Genomic DNA, 24,772 nt, shown 5'->3' on the forward strand with positions numbered 1-24,772 from the left:
CGTGCCTCGGGACATGCGCGAGGGAGCGGTGTCTTCCGCCTCAGCTGGCGCTATTCACAACACTTCTCCAGGGGCGATGTACCTCTTCAGACCCGCGCGGAGTTCCAGGGCCTCCTCCTCGACTACAGCTCCTCAGGGCCCCTCGTGGATTCCCGCTGCGCTACTCACAAGGCTGGTAAGTCAGTCTTTTGGAGCCTTATCAAGGGGGTTAGATGAATGTTCAGAAATGACCTGAAGGGGGCCAGCAGGAGCTTGAAGGGCCACTTCCCTCAGGGGTAATGAACCACACCGGGGCTCAGTCAAAGGGACTCAGGGGGGAGCGTCCTCAAGTGGAAAGTGTCAGCCTTAAAGGTAACTAATTACTACTTGTGCGCCACCCTCCCCAGGTCACAGCCTCACTCCTCAGGTTCTATGGTCATCACAAAATGGCTCCCTTGCATCCTGCCTTATATAGGTCTCCCTCTAAAGGTCCAGCAAAGTCCAGAAGGTTCTGGAAAGGCTCTATGTTAACCTATGGGGCTTTCTAGGGGATGACAGTTGTGGCAGTTAATATCCACCATTTTGTATAACTGGGTGAATTCTTGTCAGAAAAGGCACCTAGGCCTGAGGTGAAAAACTATGAGGGCAAAAGAGCATCTATCCCCCCAGGCCAACACCATAAAAATAGTCCAGTGGACACAAAAAGATAGAAAGGGAATGAGGGGCAAAAAGGGGACAAAATAAATAATTAATAGGAGGGACTACCCAAAGGCAGACAGGTCTAACACAAGCTTACTACTAGATACTCATTTGTTTCCAAGTCTTGTAGATCAAATGAAAATAACTAGTAAATATGTACTAGTCTTTCGTCATTTGAGTGAATATGACTGCAATATAGTACACAAGCATATGTTTTAAATCTATTTATCTTTCCCTTTTCAGGGAAGCTATGGTGTGCGAAGAAGAATAAAAAGAAACGGAAAAAAGTGTTATATAATGCTAACAAAAATGATGGTAAGTAAGACAGATTTTCCAGTCAGCACATTAAGCACTATTGAGTTCATGATGTAGGGATTTATTTTAAGAGTGGATTATTTGTGAGCTACCTTTAGACTGTTCCTTTTACTATAATATACAATAGAAGTATTGGTGGTCTACTAAAATTGAATGCAAAACTAATTCTAGCTATGGAGTGAGAATAATACCAATCGATCATGAATTCTTTACTTACTCTTAGGGAAAAGCATCTCCAAATGATCTTATTATGAATTATTGATTACGCTTAGAATTGTGGGGCTTAAGTAATTTTGTGGTCATTTTCTATGTACAAATAGTTGCAGATAAAGCAGTTTTTCCTACGCTTCTTGATTATGAGGATTTACAGATTGAAAAGGAGTGCGTGAAAGGGCAAACCTGTTTGCATACAATACCCTTAGTTTGACAATATTAAATACATTCTGGGCTACAAGTTCACAATGGTCCCTTTTATGAAGCTAGAGTTGTGACGTATCTCAGTAGTTTCAAGTGTCCAGCACATCCTCCAGATCATGTGCATACATCTATATGCATTTTAGCCCAGTTTCAAACCATGCCCCTCCTCTCATTGCTGTCCCCATAGGATTCTGGTGCACATCGTAGACTTTCTTTTTTAATCTTCGTTAATATTCAGAAACACTGAATCTGTCCTCCTGTATGAAGGATCCTTGAAAAGCCTTTCACAAATGAATAGTCTTTCAATTTTAATGCAACATTTGAATTTTATTTTTGTCGTGTAATTTATTTATAAAGTTTTATATAGCGCGAACGTAACCCAAGCTGGTATCAGAGCGCTCTACATATGTACAGAGATACAAACAGAGTTGCAGGTAAAACAACAACAACAATGGTAAGCAAGGTAATGTAGACGATAAAGGAGCAGTTAAATATGCAAAAGGGAATAGTGTAGCATATAAGTAATAATCTATATCTCATTGAAAACCTCAAAAAACAGGAGTGACTGCAGCAAAGTTAGTGAGTTAACCCCTTAATTGCTGCCGTCGGCCAACGGTCGTCACGGCCACTACCTCCCCAGTGCTGCGCACGACCGTTGGACATCCATTCAGCACTAGTTCCAATGGACAGCGCAGCACTGGGGAGGTTTATTTACAAGCTCTAAAGGGGTTAAAGTTAACCCACCCTCTCACGTGCAATATTGTGTTAATGGAGGCAGAGAATGGGTATGCGGTTTATAATATGACACTATCAAGGATTCAGTAAAGTTAGTGGAGTGCTGACTAAATTCAAGCAGTAAATTACAGTTGTTTTAATGTGCTCGGTATCTATTGTTACTATTATTTTCCTGAAGTGTCTTGTACTGATGAGCTGATGCTTGAGCGTCTTAGGCAGATATGCTTGATCCTACGTTATTAATTCCACCTCAATCAATACGGAATCATTGTGGATGAGTTCCCTGCATTGGTTATCTCTTTCCACACAAGTTTGTCTAAGCGATCTTGACTGGCTGATCTCAGCTTATCGCCATAAGTTGGCAGGGTATGCTCAGACGTGAGTCCCTTGCTCACTTTGCCACTGGATTCAAGCAAGCCTGGCTGAAGACAGCTGAAATGCCAGAAACCGTTCTTAGGAAGCTTGTTTCCGGTCCAGGGAAGGCATGGCTTGGCAGTTCCGCTTTGATCTCAGCTTATGGCATAGCTTGAGGTAGGACCCACACCTAACTAGGGATTGTTTCTCCAGACCAAATTATAACTGCACCTGTGCTGGTGAGGCTGTTCTTGGGATTCTGAATGCTGCTTTGTAAATTTTTGTGTGGTGCTTGTCAGGCAATTCAGAGTCGGTATCCAAAATAGTATTTTGCTTCCATATACGATGGTTCGTATCAATTTTGCTTTCACTACTTTGTGCAGCGGTTTCAGGCTGGGCCCCATAGCTGTTTTCTTGACTTTAAAAACACTGACAAAAGGGTGAAAGTTTTCACCTTTTGTTCCTCGTTTTGAAGGTGGTAGGTGCCTTTCGAATCTATGCGTACACCTAAATATTTGTAATCTTGTTTCATTTAAATTATGTTGTTGATGCACCACGTTCCAGATTTCGTTTGTTTTGCCAAAGTTATTGTTGTCTTCATCAGAGTGATCTCCGGATAGTTTTGTTCAGTGTACTCCTGTAGTTTATTGATTAGTCTTTGCAGCCCGACTTTTGTTTTGTTAAATAACAAGGATCAGCATAGAGTAAGTTTGTTATTTGTTTACTGCCTTATTTAGGAGGGTGGACATGAACATTATCTAGTTCTTCTTCCAACAAATTTGTGATAAACCGGTTTAATGATGGGGGCGCTAGCATGCAACCCTGTTACAGAACATTGACAGTGTAAATCTTACTGCAGAGCTTCGTCCCGTTGCCCAACTTGATTTTACCCAGTTGTTTGTGTACTATAATAAAATTGCTTGCAGGAGGGTTAGGGGGAGGCCCCAGATTTGCAGCTTGGACCACAGTTTGACACTGGGAATCCGATCAAAGGCAGCTTGAAATCAACAAAGCAGTTATGTAAAAAGGAGCAAAGTTAGATTGACGTTTCCACTACCAGTGTAACTACAGTCAAGTTTAGTGTGGTTCCAGTTTTTTGCTTGAAGCCTGATTGGTTACGGGGGATTTTCTCTCCTCCATACGCCTTTTTATGCATTTGTCACCCCGAGTGGTACGGGTATGCCCAGACGTGGGTCCCGTGCTCGCCATGCCACTGGAGTCAAGCTATCCTGGCTGACATGGGGTTAAACCCCGAAACTGGTCCTAGGATGCTTGTTTCCAGACCAGGGAGGACCTGGCCTGGCCGTTTGGGCTGGCCTGTACCATTGGGCGCAGGGTCAAGACTGATTTGCCTATGGCTGGGTACAAACTGGAATGGCATGGTGAGCAAAAAAACGATGGATTTAGGCCCAGATCTCTGTACTGGAGTGAATTTATGACATTGTTCTGCATTCTGTCCATTAATTGTTTTTTTAACATTTTTTTTTGTTTTTGAGATCATTTAATAAGAGGCTGGCAAAATATTTTGCCTCATTGATTTAAGCAATGAGGCGATATTTGCTCGCTGTGATTTATATATAGGGTTGATAATTGATCCCTACCAGGACTCCGGGATTGTCTTGATGTACTACATGTGATGGAGCAATGATTGAAGTGTTTAAGTCCAAGACCCTGTGTTTGCATTAAAAAATGACTGTTAGAGCCCATTTGGGCTATGGGAGCATTTTCTACGTGAATTATTGATGAATTTTTCCTGCTGCTCCCTAGGGTATCTTAGTTAGGTTTCACCTGAATTATCAGCACAAGCATTGTGCATAGAGGTCATTGTTCCCTTTCTTACCTTGCCGAGTATTGTTGGTCTGGAGTTGTTTGGCTCAGTAGCACCATTTTGTTCTTCAATTATCCCAAAGTGAGCTTGTAGAGATTGGGTTTGTACTTTTTCCTAGATGTTAGCGTTGTTGGCCTCTCTGTTTACATTTTCAACCTGGTTTAATATTTTTCTAGTACACTATTAAGGACTTGTTTTTAAGCTTATGTATAAGGATTGCACAGAAGGTACCATTCTTTTGTCATTTAACATTGACAGACAAACAATTTCCTTTCTGAGTATCTTCCAAGTCTACTTAATCCTACTTATGACCTCTTTGTCTTTTGGTCGTTTGCACAGAGTCCTAATCTCCTTGTTTAGTATCTTCCTTAGCATTTTTATTTCTTTTGTGATCAGTTTGAGGTTTTGACCTTTGAAAGGAAAACGTCTTGTGGGCTGGTTTGCTTGGATTTTGCTGTTAAATATATGCTACAAAGTTTTCCCACATCTTGATGTTGCTAGCTTCACTTCCCATTTTTGAGTTTAAAAAAGAGACGCTGTGGTTCGACATTTGTATTATGGACGGGTAACCCCATTTTAGTCTTTTCACATTATCCATGAGCAGGCCCTCCTGTAAGATGTTGGCTGATTCATGGCAAGGCACAATAGTCTCCAATTTAATCACCTGTGGATGGTGGTCGCTCTCCGATCGACATTCTATTTTATAAAGTAGTATATGTTTCAGCCATGCTGTGCTAACTACGGTGTTGTCTAGGTACGAAATGGTAGTATTTGAAATTTGTGTCCATGAGGGAGGATTATTGTCCAACATCATCCGTCTCTTGCATTCACTTTAGACACCACAGGCACCCTGAAGTAAAACACTGCTAAAACAATTAAATTAAAGGCGGCCTGGTATCAGCTCTCACTTCTAAAGAAAGTGCAACCATTTCTTCCAGAAAAAAAACTTTAGAACTGCTGTTCAAGGCCTTGTATACTCGTACATATGGAAGGTGGTAACGTCCTTCTGAATGTCCTTCCACACTCCACACTAGTACCCTTTAAGGGCATCGTTCACCACACAGCATGTCTCATGTAGGGCCTTAAGAAATATGATTATATCACCCCCATCCTGATGAAGGTCTATTGTCTCCTCTTGGTGGCCCGAACCCTCTTTAAAACCAGCTGCATCATTAACAAAGCCATCACAACCAGCACCCGCTTGTCTTGCTGGCAAGCTTGCCATCTCTGATGGGTCACAGGGAGAACAGTATCAGACGCAGACTAAGAAGTGTCAAAAAGGAAAAAAAAGAAAATGCCGCAGGGCTTTTCCATCCATGCACCCAGGATCAAGAACAATAACCTTGAATGCATTAGAACCATACCAGTGCTGCCATAGTTTAGGAGAGAGTTTAATACATACCTCTTTTAAGAACATTACATCACAGTACATCATAAACAGCCAACAAACCAGCTGTCTTTACCTTCACTCGTTGCATTTATACCCATCTCTGAGACTCTGTACAGTGCTCCCTTGCCTTTTGGCTAGATTTGTACTATAGAATACCACATGCATTCTTACATGCAGTTTTAAATAGTTTATGATTTTTTTCTTTAGATTACGACAATGAGGAAATTTTGACCTATGAGGAAATGTCACTTTACCATCAGCCAGCAAATCGGAAAAGGCCAATTATTTTGATTGGACCACAGAATTGCGGCCAGAGTGAGTTGCGACAAAGACTAATGAACAATGAAGCTGATCGATTCGCACAAGCAGTTCCCCGTAAGTACTTTCATTTTCATGTATCACCTGATTACACTTGCACACTTTATTGGTCCGTTGTGTACCAGAGGGTGCATTGGCGAACACCTCTGCCTTCTCAAATGAAGAGCAAAATATGTACATTTAAGATAAACAATTTGTGTCAGTAGGTGCCAAACAAAGGTGAAGAACTGCAACCCAGTAGGGTCTCTAAAAAGGAGCACTATGTGTCCGGGATTATGTCACATGCGTGGCATAAATGTGATGAAAAACATTTATTCCATACATATGTCATTGGTGTGCAGACATACATTTGATATTGACCTTTCTCACTTCATTTCAGGACATGTTTTATGATTACGCGCAGTACTACAAATCCTGCCTGCATAATTGACCCAGGCATGAAACGGGCATTCTAGACATGGAAATTTTCATGAACATTTTCATAGAACAACACTTGGAAATTCAGTATTATCTATGGTACAACAAGATCATTTGTATGATGTACATATGTATTCATGGAAGATGCAGAGATATTCAGTTTGTTACATTCTGCCTTCATGTCCCCTTAGAGAAGTTCTCATAGGTGCTATGTCTGTCTGCTTTCAATGGGTAAGAACACTTAAATGTTCACTTCCTGACCCTCGCAAGCATTGTTTGTGTTCATCATATTGCAGCAACTCTGATTTCATGGGGTCATAAAAGAAAGCTAAGCATGTTTTCGCATTTGAATTGTTTTTGATACAACAATCAGTCATTTAAGACATGATGGGGCAAACATCTTTTTGCTGAAAATTGCTGAGAATCATTATCAGGTTCCACTTTTTCTGGAATCAAAGAGCTCTTACGACGTTGGACGTACAATATTTTCGCAAACAAAATATAGTTAATACATATATTCATGCCTGCTAGCTCATTGTATAGGTGCGTTGCTAAGTACTGGCAATCTGGCAATTAGTGCATAACTGAGAAAATTCAATTCAATAATACCACTACCCCTACACAATAAAAATCTGTAATTGAATAATCAACAATCTCAAAACCTACTTTGGGGCTCCCAACAAGTGTTCAGTGTTCCATTGCTCACCAACTAGGTTCAGGCTACATAAATATTACCACATACATAAAAGTAAACGTATATGGTGTCAGGCACCTGGAGGTGGAAGTGATTTCTTTGACTCTCCAATTTCCCCAAAAAATAAATCCTAAATAATTGAATCGGACATCAATTGCTTGTTTTTCTTACTTAGCTAATCCTTTTCGAAGTCCCTTCAGAAGATTTTAAACATTTGGAATTAAAATAAATAATGTTTTTTCTTATAATAGTTATTTTGCACGGATTCATTGCACATTACTGACTGTGTGAATCATACTCCAAGTGGGAGCTGCTAAGATTTGTTTGAAAGTGGGAAGTTAGAACAGTTTTTTTTTTTTTCAGTCCGCTAAACAAAGATTGGACATACATTTTGTCATGGACTTCATGAAACTAAGAATTATAAAAAAGTGTATCATGTCGCAGAATTTTGCATTTCTAAGAATGGAAATATGGGTGAACATCACATGGATTTCCCTCATAAAGATTGCACCAGATAATCAGTTGATTGTTTTTTTGTTGGCTGTGTGTCCATTCCAGAATAAGTAGTTCCTGGTGGGGTGTCAAGAGTGTTAACCAAAACTGATTTATTTATCTTCAAATTGTTTGCTGTTGTAAGCTGGCGCTTAGGTAAATAAGGTGCAACATGAATAAGAGCACATTTAGCACTTTTCTTCCTTTTCTCTTGCATCTTTGGTACATATCTGCAAAGACTGCCAGGATCAACACTTTTTTCTTTTTATCCCATCTTTTTAGATACATCTCGGAATCGTCGTGACAATGAAGTAGCTGGCAGAGATTATCACTTTCTGTCACGGCAAACTTTCGAGGCCGACATAGCAGCAGGCAAGTTTATCGAGTATGGCGAGTTCGAAAAGAACCTCTACGGAACCAGCATCGATTCTGTGCGGCAGATCATAAATTCCAGCAAGATTTGCATTTTAAACCTTCACACACAGGTAAAGCAACAGCAATCCTTACCAGCAAAGTGTATTACAAATGCATTATTTAAGTCCGCGTCATGCTTTCAACTGTCTAGAAAATGGTCTTTGCAAAGTCTCGTGTTACAGTGTCTGTTACATAACTCACTATATAACTCTCCAACCGTGAGCTGACTCCGGTGTGATTGTGTTTTAGTGGATGGCTGTTTTCCTGTGTTAAAGGTAAGTCTAGAAAAACACATACTGAAGCTTGTTTGTAACACTGAATTATGATTCTGAAAGTAACAGTTTGTGATTATCATCTATATTATGATGTGGTAGCATTGACTTCTGAAGCTCTTGCAGTCTGTTATTGGTGCAAGCACCGCTGTTGTGTCCTTTTACAACTGTGTTAGGTGGTAACTGCTTATCTCGTCAATGTTGTTCACTGTTGCAGCAAAGTTGTGCTTAACAGGTCATGAATTAGAATCCAGCCATGCACGACTCCGCTATCCCTCCTCCCGAAGGTCTGGTAACAATAATGTCTGTTACTTAAAGTACTTTGAATTGGCACAGGTGTTGTATAAAGCACTATATAATAAGAAAGTTACTATTTCAAACAGAAAAAGTGAATACCTTCTCCCCTCCCAGGTGTGAAGGGTTAGTTGAGCTTGGCAGGGTGCTTGTTGGACAACATCTTTCCCACCTTTCCTCCATGCAGAGACACTGCTGCACCATGTCCGTGCACACCACCAGGCTTGGCCCTGCAAATGGCATGCGTTTTATATGGTGCTACATATCTACTCACTAGAATATAGGATGTTAAATCTTATCATGACATGACACAAGGTTGAAGCGCATTCCTTGTGCACTCTCTGTGCCCAATAGAACCAAACTATTGATACAGCAACCTCATGGAGCATCATACTCTCATACCCCTGGAAGAATATGGTTGCATATGCCTAATTCAAAAGTCGGTTGTGTGGATTTAGCTTTTGGCTCTATAGACGTTTATTTTATCAAAGTTCATACAGTGTGTTTTTTGGGAGGTTTAATTAACTCATGAATGACTGGCTCAGCAGGGGCCGCTGTTGGCAACTTGGCATACAGACCTGAGAGAGTGGGCACTGGATGAGGAGGGGCATATGCGCAGCACTAGAAGAGATGACAAACTGCCAGAGGTACTACTGGCGTGGGGGGTGATGGTACAGGAGATGGCGGCACAGGCCCCACATTCCACACAGGTATCACCAGATGAGACACACTCCACTAGGGAGGGGACCCACAGTCAGGAGGGGAGACATGTGGAGACTGAAGACGGTTTTTAAGATAAATGGACCTCAAGTTGCATGGACCCGTCCGGGGTGGGGGGAGCAAAGGTGGGTGGGGTTGGGGGCATGTGGGGGGGGGGGGAGTTAGGGCGTTGGCTTAGTTACAGTTTGGTTCCCACAAAACAAAAACTTTGTCAGATTGAGAAAGGTTTTTGGGAGGAGAATATATGTCTAAATTGCTGAGGCTACGATTGGAATGTTCATTGTATCAGCTGTCGTATATGAGATATGTAATTGTATATGAACATGGTCAATACCTTTAAAAGAACAAAATTTATAAAGAAAAAAAAGAACAGCAACTCATGAATGAGTTCCTTCTGCCTGGACAATAATCTTTGCCTGTAATTAGTTTTGTTTGGGGAGTTTGTTTATATCTTGCCTTTTATGTGTTGTTTCTCACTTAATTTATGTTCTGTGAAGGCTACTGTTGCCCTAACCAAGTTTGCACTATATATCGGCACATTTGAGCATTTTCAAAGGGAGGTATGTCCTCTGATTATTTACTAGTATTAACCTTTGACTAAATACCTGTATGCATATAGGTAGTGTCCATCTAGAAAACATATGCAGTGTTCAAGTGAAATAAGTAAGTACCTTCGCAGACGCCACATGCTAATGTTTTCCAGTCCATGTGTTTTACCTACCATCTGCTGACTGGTTTAATCTTTTATTGCAGTTAGAGCTTTTGTCTTTAGTTATTATTCAATACTACTCAGACACAGTAAACTAAAGCTAGAGAAAGAAAATACAACTACCGTGTAATGTTTTGGCAAGCAGCCCTTCATAAACTCTCGCTCTTGCCTAAGGCTGTATTGCCAAATTGCTGTTTTTTTAGGGCATTGTAGTTGAGTAGTTGGTTCTGCCCAACTGACATTCCCCTTATTCTAAAAAATATTTGTTGTTTAAAACGTTTTCCCTTTGAATGCATTTTTATTTGCAATATAACTTCATTAAACATATCAACTATTATTAGTGTTGTCATGATTTCTCACCGAAGTCTCCAGCTTCACTATTTCCTAAGTGGACATGGTTCTTGGGTGACTCTTGTTTTTTTCCACTAGTTTGGCCCTATTGCTGATTTCAACATTCTTACTTTTAGGGCAGCTATTGTATAGAGGTGAAATTAACATCTTCTTCCTAAACCTGATGTATTACTTTAGGAATCCTACTCTGGCAATCCTTCAAAACACAACTCCAAGAAGCTAGTCAAACACGTCTTCCCATAATAACCACCTGTCACTCTTCCAGGGTTGACCCCTTGGGGTGGCCTTGACTTGCCAAATGCTTATAAGATGTAAGTACCATTGGAATAGGATTGTCACCTTTACGCCTGCTTCTAAACATCCCACACTGGATTACATTCCGGCATCGGAGAGAAGCCAGAACTGTTCATGGTATATTCTGGTTCAGAAACGTTTAAGGGCATACATAAGACCCTTATTTAAATCCTGAACACTCTTTTAGTGGTTTCCCTTGCAGCAGTTGTACCTTTCTACAGGAAGGGATCTAAATTGTTCACTATATTTTAAGGATACATGCTTCCATATCCCTATTAAAAATGGGTGCCACAGATTACTCAGGTTTAGGTTATATACTCACTAAGCAGTGTTCACAAGGCAGTTCACTTGAGCAGATGATTGCAGTGAATATGGAAACAAAGTTCATTTCAAGTGGATCTAAGACATTCATCAACCTAGACAGTGTTGCCTCAAATATTCTTTTAGAAGACAATGAATGTAGTAGAAAGTAGTTGAATGCCCTTTATTATGCATGAGGCATTTTGCTTCAGTATATCTACTCAATCTTTAGGTGACTGCAGATCAGCCAGGAACGGCTGTTGGTTATGGCTAGATGGTTTGTAACCTGTTTAAGTTTTGTATAGTGTATCCATGATACAAAGCTCCTATGCAAATAAGTGTTTTGGTGGTCCTTTAGCGACCATGCTGTGTCATTGGCAGTCTGGATCTCATGGGTATCTTGTGACTCTTTAGTGGATGCAATGACACATAAACATGTATTATCTGTGGTTCTATTGAGTGTAGTCCATTGAATACTTTCCTCCTTGTCCACCCCATAGGTATGTACTAGTTTCTATTCAAGTCCGGTAGCAGAGCTGCAGATGTCCATCTATTGATCACTTGAGCAATCACTATACTCTGTAATAGAGCGCCAGATGTGGGTATTGTCTTACCGTTGAGCAGCAGCCTTGATAATATGTAGAACTGAATGAAAATGATCTGCATAAACTCTCTCCACCAAGACCGAATTTCTGTTTTCTTCTCTATCTCTGTGCTCCCCAGTATCTATAATGTACTGTCTCCTACTTCTGTGACATAACCATCCCATATAAAATCATAGCACAAGGCATCACCATAGACACTTATCTCCTTTTAACTGAAAGTCCCTATCAAGCAAACTTTCACATCTAGTTTTTTGGAGTTCCCTGTGAAAAGGAAACTTCTCATCAGCAGATTATCAAGTATAGCAGTGAGTTGTGTGCTTGAGGCACACCAAAGGCGCACCAAAGGTAAGCCCGTCTACGCCCGTCCGCGCCTGGACCGCGCCCAGTGCCAGACCGCTTACCCCCCGCAAACCTCACTCCTCCCGCATAACGTATGACGCCGCCACCCTCTTAGCCATTAACCCTGGACGCACTCCACAATGCTACGAGGCTGCCCCAGGAAATACCCACGGTCCCTTCGCCTGCCACTCCTGCAAGTTCGCCTGCATCAAGACCCACACCAAATCCACGACCTCCAAACACAGCTCCGACTCTAACCACCTGAAATGCATCCTGCTAAACACCCGCTCGATCCACAAACACGCAACAGAACTCTGGGACCTACTCGACACTGAGTCACCGGACATCGCCTTCCTTACAGAAACCTGGATGAACGCATCATCAGCACCCGACATCGCCTTAGCCATCCCGGACGCTTACAAGATCATCCGAAAAGACCGTACCAACCAAACAGGAGGCAGCATCGCCATCGTCCATAAGAACACCATCAGAATCACGACCAGCTTCGACGATTACCTTGCAACCGCTGAACACCTCCACTTCCAGATCCACACCGACCCCAGGACCACACTTAGAGGCACCCTCATCTACAGACCACCAGGAACCCGTAAACAATTCAGCGAAGACATGACTGACTTCATCAGCCCACATGCCCTCCCCTCCGAGAACTACATTCTACTGGGAGATTTCAACTTCCACCTAGAAAAGAAAAACGACTGCAACACCACCACACTTCTGGACAACCTGGCCAATCTTGGACTCCAACCACTTGTTGACACCCCCACCCACTTAGCCGGACACACGCTCGACCCTATCTTCGCCTCCAGCAAACTCATCTCCTTCAATCATACCACAGCTCTCCATTGGACGGACCACAGCTGTGTCCACTTCAGCTACAAAACTACCACGACTCACAACCCCCCACAACCTATTCCTTGAAGAAACTGGAACAAAATCACCACCGACCAACTCCTCACATCGCTCAACCAATACCCTCCAGCCCTGTCATCGGACCCAAACGATGCTGCCACCAAACTCAAACAATGGATCACTCACAGCGTTGACGAATTAGCACCCCTAAAAAACCGCCAGATCAAACAAGGTAGCAAAAAGGCCCCCTGGTTCAACGATGACCTTAAGAATTCCAAGAAATTATGCCGTACTCTCGAAAAAACATGGAGAAAAAACCCAACCGCTGACAACATGACCACCTTCAAGGCAGCCACCCGCAAACACCACCAATTGATCCGATCCACCAAGAAATCAGCATTCAAGGATCGACTCGACAACAACGCCCACAACAGCAAGGAACTATTCAACATCGTCAAAGAATTTACCAACCCCACCGCAGCCTCAAACGACATTACTCCCTCCCAAGACCTCTGCGACTCGTTATCCTCTTTCTTCTACAACAAAATCTCCGACATACATAATAGCTTTAAGAACATTTCGAAAGATCAGCCCACTCCACCCACTTCCAAACCCGAATCGCTCTTTAACAACCTTAGCACCTGGAACCCAATCACCACTGAAGACACCATCCGACTAATGAACTCCATCCATTCAGGTTCGCCAAGCGACCCCTGTCCCCACCACATCTTCAACAAAGCAGACTCCATCATCGCACCCCATCTCCGTGATGTCATCAACTGCTCCTTCAACTCCCCTACCTTCCCAGAAAGCTGGAAACACGCCTAACTCAGTGCCCTCCTGAAGAAACCCACACCTGACCCCTCTGAACTTAAGAACTACCGCCCCGTTTCCCTCCTCCCATTCCCTGCCAAAGTCATTGAGAAAGCCGTCAACAGCCAGCTCGCCGCCTTCCTTGAATCCAACAGCTCCCTCGACTCTTCACAGTCCGGCTTTCGAGCCAAACACAGCACCGAAACCGCCCTCATTGCAGCGACAGATGACATCCGAACGCTACTGGACAACGGAGAAACAGTTGCCCTCATCCTACTCGACCTCTCCGCCGCCTTCGACACAGTCTGTCATAGCACCCTCATACAACGCCTCAGCAACGTCGGAATACAAGGAAAAGCCCTGGACCATCTCGTTCCTCGCCGGAAGAACCCAGAGAGTCCGACTCCCCCCATTCAAATCAGAGGCCACCGAAGTCATCTGCGGAGTCCCACAAGGATCATCACTCAGTCCCACCCTCTTCAACGTTTACATGAGTACCCTTGCATCCATCGCGTGACAACACAACCTCAACATCATCTCCTACGCTGACGACACCCAGCTGATCCTTTCCCTCACCAAAGACCCTAACACCGCCAAAACCAATCTTCATGAAGGCATGAAAGAAGTAGCCGAATGGATGAAAAACAGCCGCCTAAAACTTAACTCAGACAAAACGGAAGTTCTCATCCTGGGTTCTTCCCCCTCTGCCTGGGACGACTCATGGTGGCCATCGGCCCTGGGCACAGCACCCATACCCACAGACCACGCACGCAACCTGGGCTTCATCCTAGACTCCTCCCTCTCGATGACCAGACAAGTTAACGCCGTCTCATCCTCTTGCTTCAACGTACTCCGTATGCTCAAAAAAATCTTCCGTTGGATCCCCACCGAAACAAGAAAGACGGTCACCCACGCACTGGTCACTAGCCGACTGGACTATGGAAACACCCTCTACGCTGGAACCACAGCAAAACTACAGAAAAAACTCCCAACGCATCCAAAATGCATCTGCCAGACTCATATTGGACATCCCTCGCAAAGCTCACATTACCGGCCCCCTGAAAGACCTCCACTGGCTTCCCGTCAACAAGAGAATAACGTTCCGTCTCTTCACCCACGCTCACAAGGCCCTCTACAAACTAGGACCCGAATGCCTCAACACACGACTGTCCTTCTACACACCCACCCGCCAACTAAGATCCTCCAACCGAGCGCTTGCCGCAGTTCCGCGCATCCACAGATCCACCATGGGAGGAAGATCCTTCTCCTACCTGGCGGCCAAGACCTGGAACTCTCTCCCCACTCACCTCCGCCTCACACAGAACCACATTTCCTTCAGAAAGGAACTTAAAACCTGGCTATTCGATAAATAATGCACCCCCTCCCGCAAGCGCCTTGAGACCCTATGGGTGAGTAGTGCGCTATACAAATTCCTGAACTTGAACTTGTTTCACCAGCGTTTGTTTCTCCTAATGGCCTCAATGTATTTTTTTTATCCTCTGTTAACTTTGCACCAAAACGTCCTCTGCGTGGTTTTCAGTGACCTTGTTCTCTTGTTGTGTATTGATTTAAGTGAAGGGCGTATATATTGAACTCCGACACTCATATTGGTTGTACCTGTCTTGAAACAAAAAGGTTCCTGTATCCTAATTCCTTCTATCGACCTGCAGACCAGGTTATTGCTTGTCATGTGGACCAGGAGGATGCATATTAAAATATCCACGTAATTTAGAATTATGTTGCTAGACCCTAGGTGTGACGCTCTACTCAGACTCCAGTATGCTCAGATAGTGGGACAGGCCTCAATTCAGTCTCATGTGGGTGTCTGTTTTTGGTGCATCTGGAAACTCTTCTCTCCTCTGAGACTTGCTTGTAGTAATAGAAAGCACCAGGTAAACTGTTGCAATGTGGATGCAATGTATTTGTCTCTGTACCCAGTGGCTGGATAGCATGTACTTAGGTGCAAGTAACATTTCCTTTCTTTAAGTTGTTTTCAAACCTAGTTCAATACATCCAATATTCTCTAAAATTACTCAGTGTTTAAAATAGGGTAGCATTTGATAACACTCAATACTGGTCGAAGACTGTTGGAATGTGCCTCTTTCGACATGGTCACCCCCACTTTTGCCTGGTATTTGATGCAATTTGGACAGAAGTGCACTGGGTTCCTGCTACCATTGGTCCCCAGTGCCAGGTCTTGTTCCCTAAAACTGTATAAGTGTTTCCCAATTGGTAATACCTATAGCACCCCTGTAAGTCCCTAGTTGATGGCACCACTGGTACCAAGGCTTTGGGGACTAAAAAGGGTCCCTAATAGCAGCAGCATGTATTGTGCCTCCCTAAGGGTTGCCTCACCACACTCATCATGTAAACTTCCATTACAGGCTGCATGACATGGTGCAGACAAAAGTGAAAACACAACATGGTACACCTCCCGTGTGCACTACCTGCAGACACTGCATGCAATATGTGTAAGTCACCCCTACAGCAGGCCTTGTAGCCCTAAGGCAGGGTGCATTATAGTACATGCTTGTATGCCCCTGTGATTTCTAAGTTGATCCATAGACATTGCTAGTTAACAGGGAAGCCTTCTTAAGGATATGTACTGGACATTGGGGAATACGATTGCCACAGCTACATGATGGATTCACTGAAACCAAGGAGGATTCCTATCAAACATCTCTTATTGATGGACCCACACTGAATCAAGTGATGGCTTACTAATACCTGCACCCAGAGGGTACCGTAGAGGTACCCCCTGAACCTACAGTGCCTTGAGACCCTCACTGGTGAGTAGCGCGTTTTATAAAACCCTGATTGATTGACTAGTGTCCTGGCTGACTGGTACTGTCCAGCCTGCCCCCACAATCGTGCTTCTGACCCCCCTAGGAGGTGAGATCTCTGCTCTCAGAGATCGGGAACAATGCCTGCTCTGGCAGGAGGTGTTTAAACCTCCTCCAAACAGGATGGCTAGCAATCAGTATTTCAAGGCTGGAGGTTTCAAAGCCTTTGCTACTTTTGATATACAACCCGGCATCCCCCAGAAATGGGAGAGGCCACTCCCTCCCCCAAGGCCCATTTGGCACCAGAACAGGTGGGAAATTAGATATGCAGGGAGGAGTGGTGCACTACCTGGCCAGTCACACCGAAGGTGAGCGGACTACTGATGTTCCTCCCTTTAGGAAAATTCTGCCATCTTGGTGATGGCAGAATGTAGAAAACTGAGACAGGGTTATGCTCACTTCCAACAGGAAGTGGTCATATAGGGAGCCTAGTGACCCCAAGGGCAGGTTGCCCATTGGAAACTACTCTCCACTCTCCTTATGCCCCTAACTGTAGTGTTTAGGGTTTTCCCTGAATCCAGAACTTCAAATTCCACAGACCACTAAGAAGAGGGCACTGAAGAGCGAATGCCCGCAAGAACTGAAGACTGCGGTGTACTTATGGCGCAAAACACTGCCTGCCGCACAGAAACTCAGCTATGTGTCTGCCATGCACAGTTTAAGGTTGAGCGGAGGGGAATGAAGAGATTCTACATTTTTAATCAGTAATCTTTTGTAACTCTGTGAAACAGATGGGAATCAGACAATGATACTATCACCATTCTGGACAATGTTTTATGTGAAAATTCATATATTTTTACCTATGAAAAAATTGGAAATCACAATACACTGCCTAGTCAGTCTATCATTTTGTGTGCATACCATAGGGAAGTAAATTGAACGTTGCAATATAGAACATTCAAGAGCTCCCAGTACCTACCCAGTTACTTGTCCGCTCCAGACAATGGTATGCCTTTTGAGGAACATGGGAGAAACAGAGCAGGTGCCTGGTGAGTGGTGTCTGAGAAAAACTAAAGTGATTACATTCCTGGCTACTTTTAAAAACGACTATTCCCATTACATATGACTGCACGACAAGCTTGCCAAGACTCCCCTAAATTAGTTAAAATATACAGAAAAATGCTCTGTGAAGCTAGCTTTTATTCTTGTACAACTCTGTTTGAAAAAAGAACCACAGACATCGCTCTAAGATAAAAGATTAAATTAAACTCGGGCTTTTGGCCCTCTTGAAAACTTCAATCAACTTCTTTGTTTTTAAATCTTCCCGGAGAAGCAATCTCAAAAGAAACCTCAACGCCTCACTTCAAACAAAGCAATTGAATTTTAGTGGTAATAGTACTTGTGCCTACATTATGGTAGGCATTAGGCTAAAGAAATAATCTATTGAAATCTTTCAAACAATCATTAGGCAGCGAAAGTGATAGAATAGGTTGGATATGATAAATATACATAATCAGGCTTGCTATGCATGTTGTGAAATTCAGGCATTAAGCAGAGATAAGAAACATCAGACATGGGAGAGTGGATTATTTATTATTGTGGCCTTTCAGAGAAATTCACGGGAACAGATAAAGGTGCGAGACTCGGTTTTATTGCTTTCAACACCCGTTTCTTTCTTAGGATGCTTCTATAATAAGGGAGGGCAAGTTCAGTCTCTTTCTTCTCCGGGGAGCTACGCAGTTTCCGTCTGTCGGGACTTCTTCGTCTCCACTCCAGTATGGCGAGTTCCGGAATGCCCAGAAAAGAAATGGAGATACCCTGTTTCAGTTAGGTGTTCTACTATATACAGTGCAGGGGAAAGGGTGTGAGGGAACACACGGTGCTCACTGAAAGGACTCTCACGTGTCGGTAGTGCTCAGGGGAGGTAGTGCTGGGAACGAGAGACGGGTGATTTACGGAGGATCTGGCCCCTTCCTTCCCGCCCACGCCGCGAGCCCGTACCTGACTAAGCCACACTTCCCTTGAAGTGTGGCTCGGGGATTCGCCTGGACGTTGGCCCCTTGGCTTTGTAGCTCTCTCTGCACTCCGCTCTTGCTCTTCTCCTCGGCTTCCTCCTCGAACCTTTTCATCCACCGCTTTCTCTCTCGATACTCCGTCGCCTCCAGGTGAAGAACACACCGGTTCCTCGTTGGTTTCCTCTTTACCGTCCTCCTGGCGGTTCACGTCATCATAGGGGGCGGAGACTGGTCCAAGGTCAGCTCAGTTAAAGAAACAGTGTTCGGGCCCACACCTTTCCTTGGTGGGACCGAACACCTTCGAGTTCTCGTTATTCCATGGCCCGGCGTGCTGCATAGAGAGAGAGGAGAAGTTTGTATTCAGGCTCTCCTCAGAGTCTGACCACTTCACCCCGTCACACACCGCCCCCCTGGATTCTCCCGATTGGGGAGAGGGAAACGGGAAAGGCAGTTTTCTCTAGCATTGTCTGTCCCTTTGCGATGACATACGGTAAATGAGAATGGCTGTAGGGATAAGAACCACCTCATTACTCTAGGATTCTGTGAAGCGTTGCGGCTCATCCACTGGAGGGGAGCATGGTCCGTGTAGAGAGTGAATGGGTGACCCTCGAGGTAATACCCAAGTTTGTCTAGAGCCCACTTAATAGCGAGACACTCTTTTTCTATTGTGGGATACTTTACTTCCCTGGGAAATAGTTTCCTGCTGATATATAGGATGGGGTGCTCTATACCATCAATGGACTTTTGTGACAACACCACTCCCACCCCATAGTCGGAGGCATTTGTGTGGATGACAAAAGGTTTGGAGAAATCGGTGGAGGACAATACGGGACTGGTGGTGATGACTCTTTTCAGGGAATTAAAAGCGTTCCACATCTCCAAGGTGGGGCTTTTGTACGTAAGGGGTTTGATGATCTGTTTCTGTGAGAGGGGCTGCTATCTCGGAAAATGCTGGTATAAATCGTCGATAGTACCCTATCAGCCCAAGAAAAGCCGTCATCTCTTTCTTGCTAGTCGGGAAGGGGGTGTCTGTGATTGCCCTCACTTTTTCTATTTGGGGTGCGATCATCCCATGTCCGAGGACATAGCCCAGATATTTTACTTTTTGGAATCCCATCCGGGATTTTTTTTTATTTACATGTAAACCCGCTTTTTGTAGTTCGGCTAAAATGATTTGTAGGTGTTGAATGTGTTCCTCCCATGACGAGCTGAATATAATGATGTCGTCCAGGTATGCAGAACTATAGGCCAGATGGTCTCTCAAGATCTCATTCATAAGGCGTTGTAATGTAGCAGGAGCTCCATGAAGTCCGAAGGGAAGAACTGTAAACTCATAAAGCCGTCTTCAACAGAACTCTGTCATACTGTAACAAGTAGATGCTCCACATTCGTATGTCATAATTGTTTTCTGCTGATCCGACTACTTTTTTACTTTGGAAACTTGCTTTTCCCAACAGACATTAAAGACATTGCGCAATTCGGACTTAAAACCATATATCATCTTCATTGCTCCACCATCTCAGGAGAGATTGCGTGCATTGTTGGCCAAAGAAGGAAAAAACCCAAAGGTAAGAGTTATTTTATTTGTTTTAGTGCTGCCTGACAGCAGAGTTTGTTTCTTATGAGTATTGTCACTTTTTGCTATTGAATTGAATCCTGTAGACTAGGTGTGCGAATTTGCAGGAATAAAGTGTTCATGGCATGTGTAGCTGGGACTACACATGCTCTGCATACTCCTGCCATCTAATGTTGGACTTGGACATGCGTAACTTGCTTTTCTTTGAAGAAGTCTTTCGAATCAAGAGGTATAGTAATTCCTCCTATGACTGGTAATGCTCATGGGCATTGCCTCTATTGTTAGGTTGTTTTCGCATGGCGGGTGAAAATGAAGATGGAGCATAAAAAAGAAGATGTCCATGTGAAAGAGAAAAGAGAATTCTGCAACAACTAGAGGCTTCCGGGAGGAGCATGTGTGCATGTTAATCTACAACACTACATGCCACTAACATATGTTTACAGTGTAAGGAGCATATTCGGTTTCTGTCATGTGTAGCAGTAGATACACATGTTCTGCATAGACTGTAAAGCACTTCTTCCTTAAGCGGTGGCTAGCTGGAAGATGTTGCAGAATACTGAAAAAATTTTTGTAAGTCAGCCTGGCCAATCTAAGCTTGTTGGCTTGCTTAGGCATCCACACACTAGTGCCTGGTAAATGTGTGTGGAGTGGACCAAGCAGCTGCTTTACATATATCAGCTCGGGGATGTTGCGAAGGAGGGCCGTAGAGGCTCCCTTTTTGCGAGTAGAATGGAGCCTGGCTGATGTGGATAATTGCTGTTTGGCGTTGGCGTAGCAAGTTTGAATGCACTTGATAAGTCATCTGGTAATGCCCGCTTTAGTGAGAGCACAGCCTTTTTGTGGTTCAGTGAAGGCAACAAAGAGTTGTTGAGTTTTGCAAAATGGTTTTGTTGTGTCAATGTAATAAATAAGGGCATGCTTGACATCTAGTTTATGTAGGGCCCTTTCTGCATCGAGTCTGGCTGTGGGAAAACACCCGAAGCGCAGTGGTCTAAATAAGGTGGAGGGGCAGTACCACCTTGGCCAGGAAATGTGGGTAAGTCTTAAGGACGACTCTGTTGTTGTGTACTTGGAAGAAAGGTTCTTCTAAGCTAAGAGCTGGAAGCTTGCTGACACACCTGTAAAGGCAACTAGGAAGGCAACCTTCCATGAGATGAACTGGAGGGGGCAGGAATGGAGGGGCAATGAGTTGAGTGAGGACTATGTGGGGCCCCGGGAGCACGTTAGGTAGGATAACTCATTGTGGGCCTTCCATAAAGGCTTAAGTGAGCTTGTGTTTATTTTATTTTGCTTTACAACTGCAGAGCTCTTCTCTTTCTGCTTCTCCCATTATGTGTCAGTTTGCCTTTACCTCTTATCTCGAGGCTGGTTGTTTACAAACTAGTGAATGACAAACAAGTCCTTGATCTGCCCTTTAGTTGCCAATGAGCTTTGGGAATGCACTGCAAGAAGAGCATTTAAAACAGGCACTTATCCCCACCAGAGCAAACTTTGGATAGTCTGGTAATATCATGGTGCCTTTTCCACTAAAGTTATTTGCAGAAGCAATACGAACTCGAAATGCATCTGCCATGTCACCGTCAGTTATGATATTCTAAATTCGGAGCTAATTAAGACCCTGCTGATGAAAGGGGATTACTTCAGAGCTAAGTTGATGTCAAGTGTGCGGCCATGTCCCTTTACACCTTCCCACGACTGATGAATATATGGTGTCAAAACCCAAGTAGTTGTAAAAAGGTACCGAAATTATTTGTGCCACTGCATCCAGCCCAATCCTTGATATCGTTGTTTTTAAGGCCAAACCATATGATTTGTTTTGTTTGTTGAGGGCATGCAAGAGTCAGAGCCTTGTCACATATTCTGGGCAGTGACCAAACTACATGAAATATTATGACACAAGTTACCACAAATGTGTGACTGCACCAATGCAAGCCAACACGAATGGAGCTTATACCTGCTAAAGGGATTTGGATGAGTTCCTGAATATTGGTTACAAGTGAACTAATCTCTTACAATGCAAATTATGAAAGTATTGCTGTTATCCTCTGAAGATGGGGATGTAATCAAATATGTTACTTTCTATTACTTTTCACTGTTACAATTAATTCCTGCCTTGATCAGGTGGCTCATGGAGGTTCAAATTTCTGGCAAGGTAAATTTTGTCTTGATTTACCTTCCTAGAAATCTGTATATTATGTACACCCACTTGTCTGCCTTGCATCTAAAAAGCTGCACCATTACAACTTCCTGTTGATAGGTACAATGCAATCTTTCCAGTTGACCAGGGGTTGTTTTCTTTTGTATTCTTGTTGTTGTTATATTTCCGATACTCTGGTGGTGACCAGCTGGGTGACAAATGTAGAAACTGCTTGAGTTAAAGGAAAGACTAGAGCTGATGTCATTTCAGTCAGAGTGTTGAAATGGGATTGACCTCAATACCTAGCCCTGCTCAAGATGGCTGAACGTTCTCATGCAGGGTCATAGTGATACTGCAAGAGTTCCTATTCATGGCATTGCTGCTGAACTTTAAGCAGAACCTCCGGGTGGAACATTGATCAGGGATCCTTTGCCTCCACCCACACAGCAGGAAGAGCTGAGAAGGAGCTGTGGCATGCATATATGGAGCCACGTTATTTAGAATATCAGGCAATAAAGAGCCAATTGGCAGCGCTTCAGGAGGCAGAGGTCTTTAGTACCAGGAAATGATGATTGTGGTGGAAGCACTAGCATTACAGTTATGGAGGGCGAAGGGAGTCATGAGACATGACTGTAAACTACCCTCTTTCTACGAAATAAGGAGTCGTCCTGGTCCTCTGATTTTCAGCTCACTTCCGGTATAAACCTGATAAGAACAGGTAAGAATGACTCACCGTTGCCTTGGGCTTTGTTTTGGGCCCACTGTCATTGTTCATAGTGCAGCTTTTAAATTCAGTGAGTCCTTCACTATTTCTGTGTGTGTGCCTTCTATTTGGGTGAATATTTTTTTTTCTTTTTATGGCTCGGAGGTTCAGGCTTCCACCATCAAAAATAATCTCAGCACATTCGCTACTGCTTTGCTAAATAACGATTCAAAGCGCATTGATTAATTTAAATTTTAAAAAAGGGTGTTTTTTTCCAGTTTGGCTTTGTGGTTTCTGAACACAGTCTCCCTGTTGGGATGCCAAATACATGCCCATTATTACATGACCAGTGAAACCTTGCGTGACCGCTGCTGACGAATTCAGGAATATTTTTGCTCAACCAGTTCAAAAAAGGCAGGACACTGCTAATTATGTGTTGAGAGCTGGTCTGGACAAAACGGACTGTGTAGGTCGCACCATGGGCACTAATATGCTGCTTAGGTCTGTTGTCTGGATCCATGCCAGAAGCTTTTCTCAGTGTGTACAAGCATCCCTTATGTATATGCCATTTGAAAGCCCCAGACCTTCGGAGAAAAAGCTGACTCTGCATTAGAGCAATTCTACCAGCAGTATCAAAAGTTCATAGGATACTTTCGGGGTTTTCGCCTATTGCCAGGGGCTGCCCTCGCGACCCCTTAGAACAGCCTTCAGAAGATGGGGTGGCAGACACTGTGATCACCAGCAAATCAACAGTCATTCTCTTCCTCCTTCTACTCGCCTGTTGCAATTACAGTCAAGTCTCTGATTTGTTGGGGGGCGCTAGGTGGCGCACGAGCCGAATGGCCGCGGCTTGCCGAGGCTCCCGCCGTCCGACCGCTAATCCTTCAATTATCCTTTGCCAAATAATCCCGTAGACACCTGAAAAGTCGTGAATGTGCTCGCTGTTGCCCGGTAGCTGACGCGGAACTGCGACCTGGGCGAGAGCGAAGTAGGAACACCCATTTTTGCCCGCTTGACGGGGAGCACGGGCTCTGCAGACTGCTGTGACGGAGCCTGAGGGCGGCTATGGAACTAACGCGAGCAGCGCGGATTCCACGTGGAGTGGGGGCCGTGCTCCCAAACACCGATCTGGACGGCTGAAAAGGCGTGATTGATGCCTGCATAACACAGCGGAGGTGCCGTGATAGCTTCATCGGAGGCACTGAAGAACTGTTTGCCTGCATATGACCACAAGTAAGGTGCTTCTGCTTCACCGTGATGGTGGGCTGCATCGACAAAATGGCGTTCACCGCTGGCACTAAGCAGCATTAACGTATCGGCAGGCTACTGCATTGCTGAGGTTGGGGAGCACACTTGGAACAGGCACAAACTCGCTGCTATCCTTTGCCTATGAACACTTTTCCGCTACCTGTCGGGAAGACATTCACATTGATGATCGCTGCATGCTACATTTGCCTTATCTGGGTGACTAATCTCACTGGGGCATATCGCTCACGGGCGGAGCATATAAGGCGATAAAATTCACGGAGGACACGATTTCTTGACGCCGCGACTGTTTCGATGCCCATTATCATCGCGGGCATTGTGAAATGGCGGCAACTGCCGGATTGCTCTGAACAGGCTATTGCTTTGGCACTTTGGGTCGACCTGACATTTGAATACTGAGGATTGTTTGCGGGTTGATTGCGATTCTGAACCAGATGACACTACTAAAGGGGTTTGAGTTGGTTATGTAGTGAGGATTAATGCCTGAAAAGCCTTGTAGGTGGAACCACGGCGCCTATCGCCGTTCTTCTTTCATTATTTACGCGGGACTCTGAATCCCTGGGTGTACACCTCACGTCTCCATTACGTTCCTCCTAATGCACGCCGGATCCTCGTCTGGGGAACAATTGTACGACTTTGCACTGCTTGTAAGCGACGGGGCTCATCTCAGCTC

At 44.1% G+C, this 24,772-nt stretch overlaps 1 protein-coding gene across 1 annotated transcript in view; it reads left to right on the forward strand.

Annotated features, from left to right (window-relative positions):
- The window catches only part of PALS1 (protein associated with LIN7 1, MAGUK p55 family member), a 423,019-nt gene that overhangs the window by 339,004 nt on the left and 59,243 nt on the right, over positions 1-24,772 (forward strand). Inside the window, exons 10-13 of the mRNA XM_078659539.1 lie at positions 922-993; positions 5,925-6,092; positions 7,921-8,123; positions 19,875-19,985. Coding sequence (XP_078515665.1) covers positions 922-993; positions 5,925-6,092; positions 7,921-8,123; positions 19,875-19,985 — 554 coding nt within the window. The remainder of the gene's footprint in view (positions 1-921; positions 994-5,924; positions 6,093-7,920; positions 8,124-19,874; positions 19,986-24,772) is intronic.

The sequence above is a fragment of the Lissotriton helveticus genome, chromosome 9, assembly GCF_964261635.1.
Source record: "Lissotriton helveticus chromosome 9, aLisHel1.1, whole genome shotgun sequence".
NCBI classification, from domain to species: domain Eukaryota; kingdom Metazoa; phylum Chordata; class Amphibia; order Caudata; family Salamandridae; genus Lissotriton; species Lissotriton helveticus.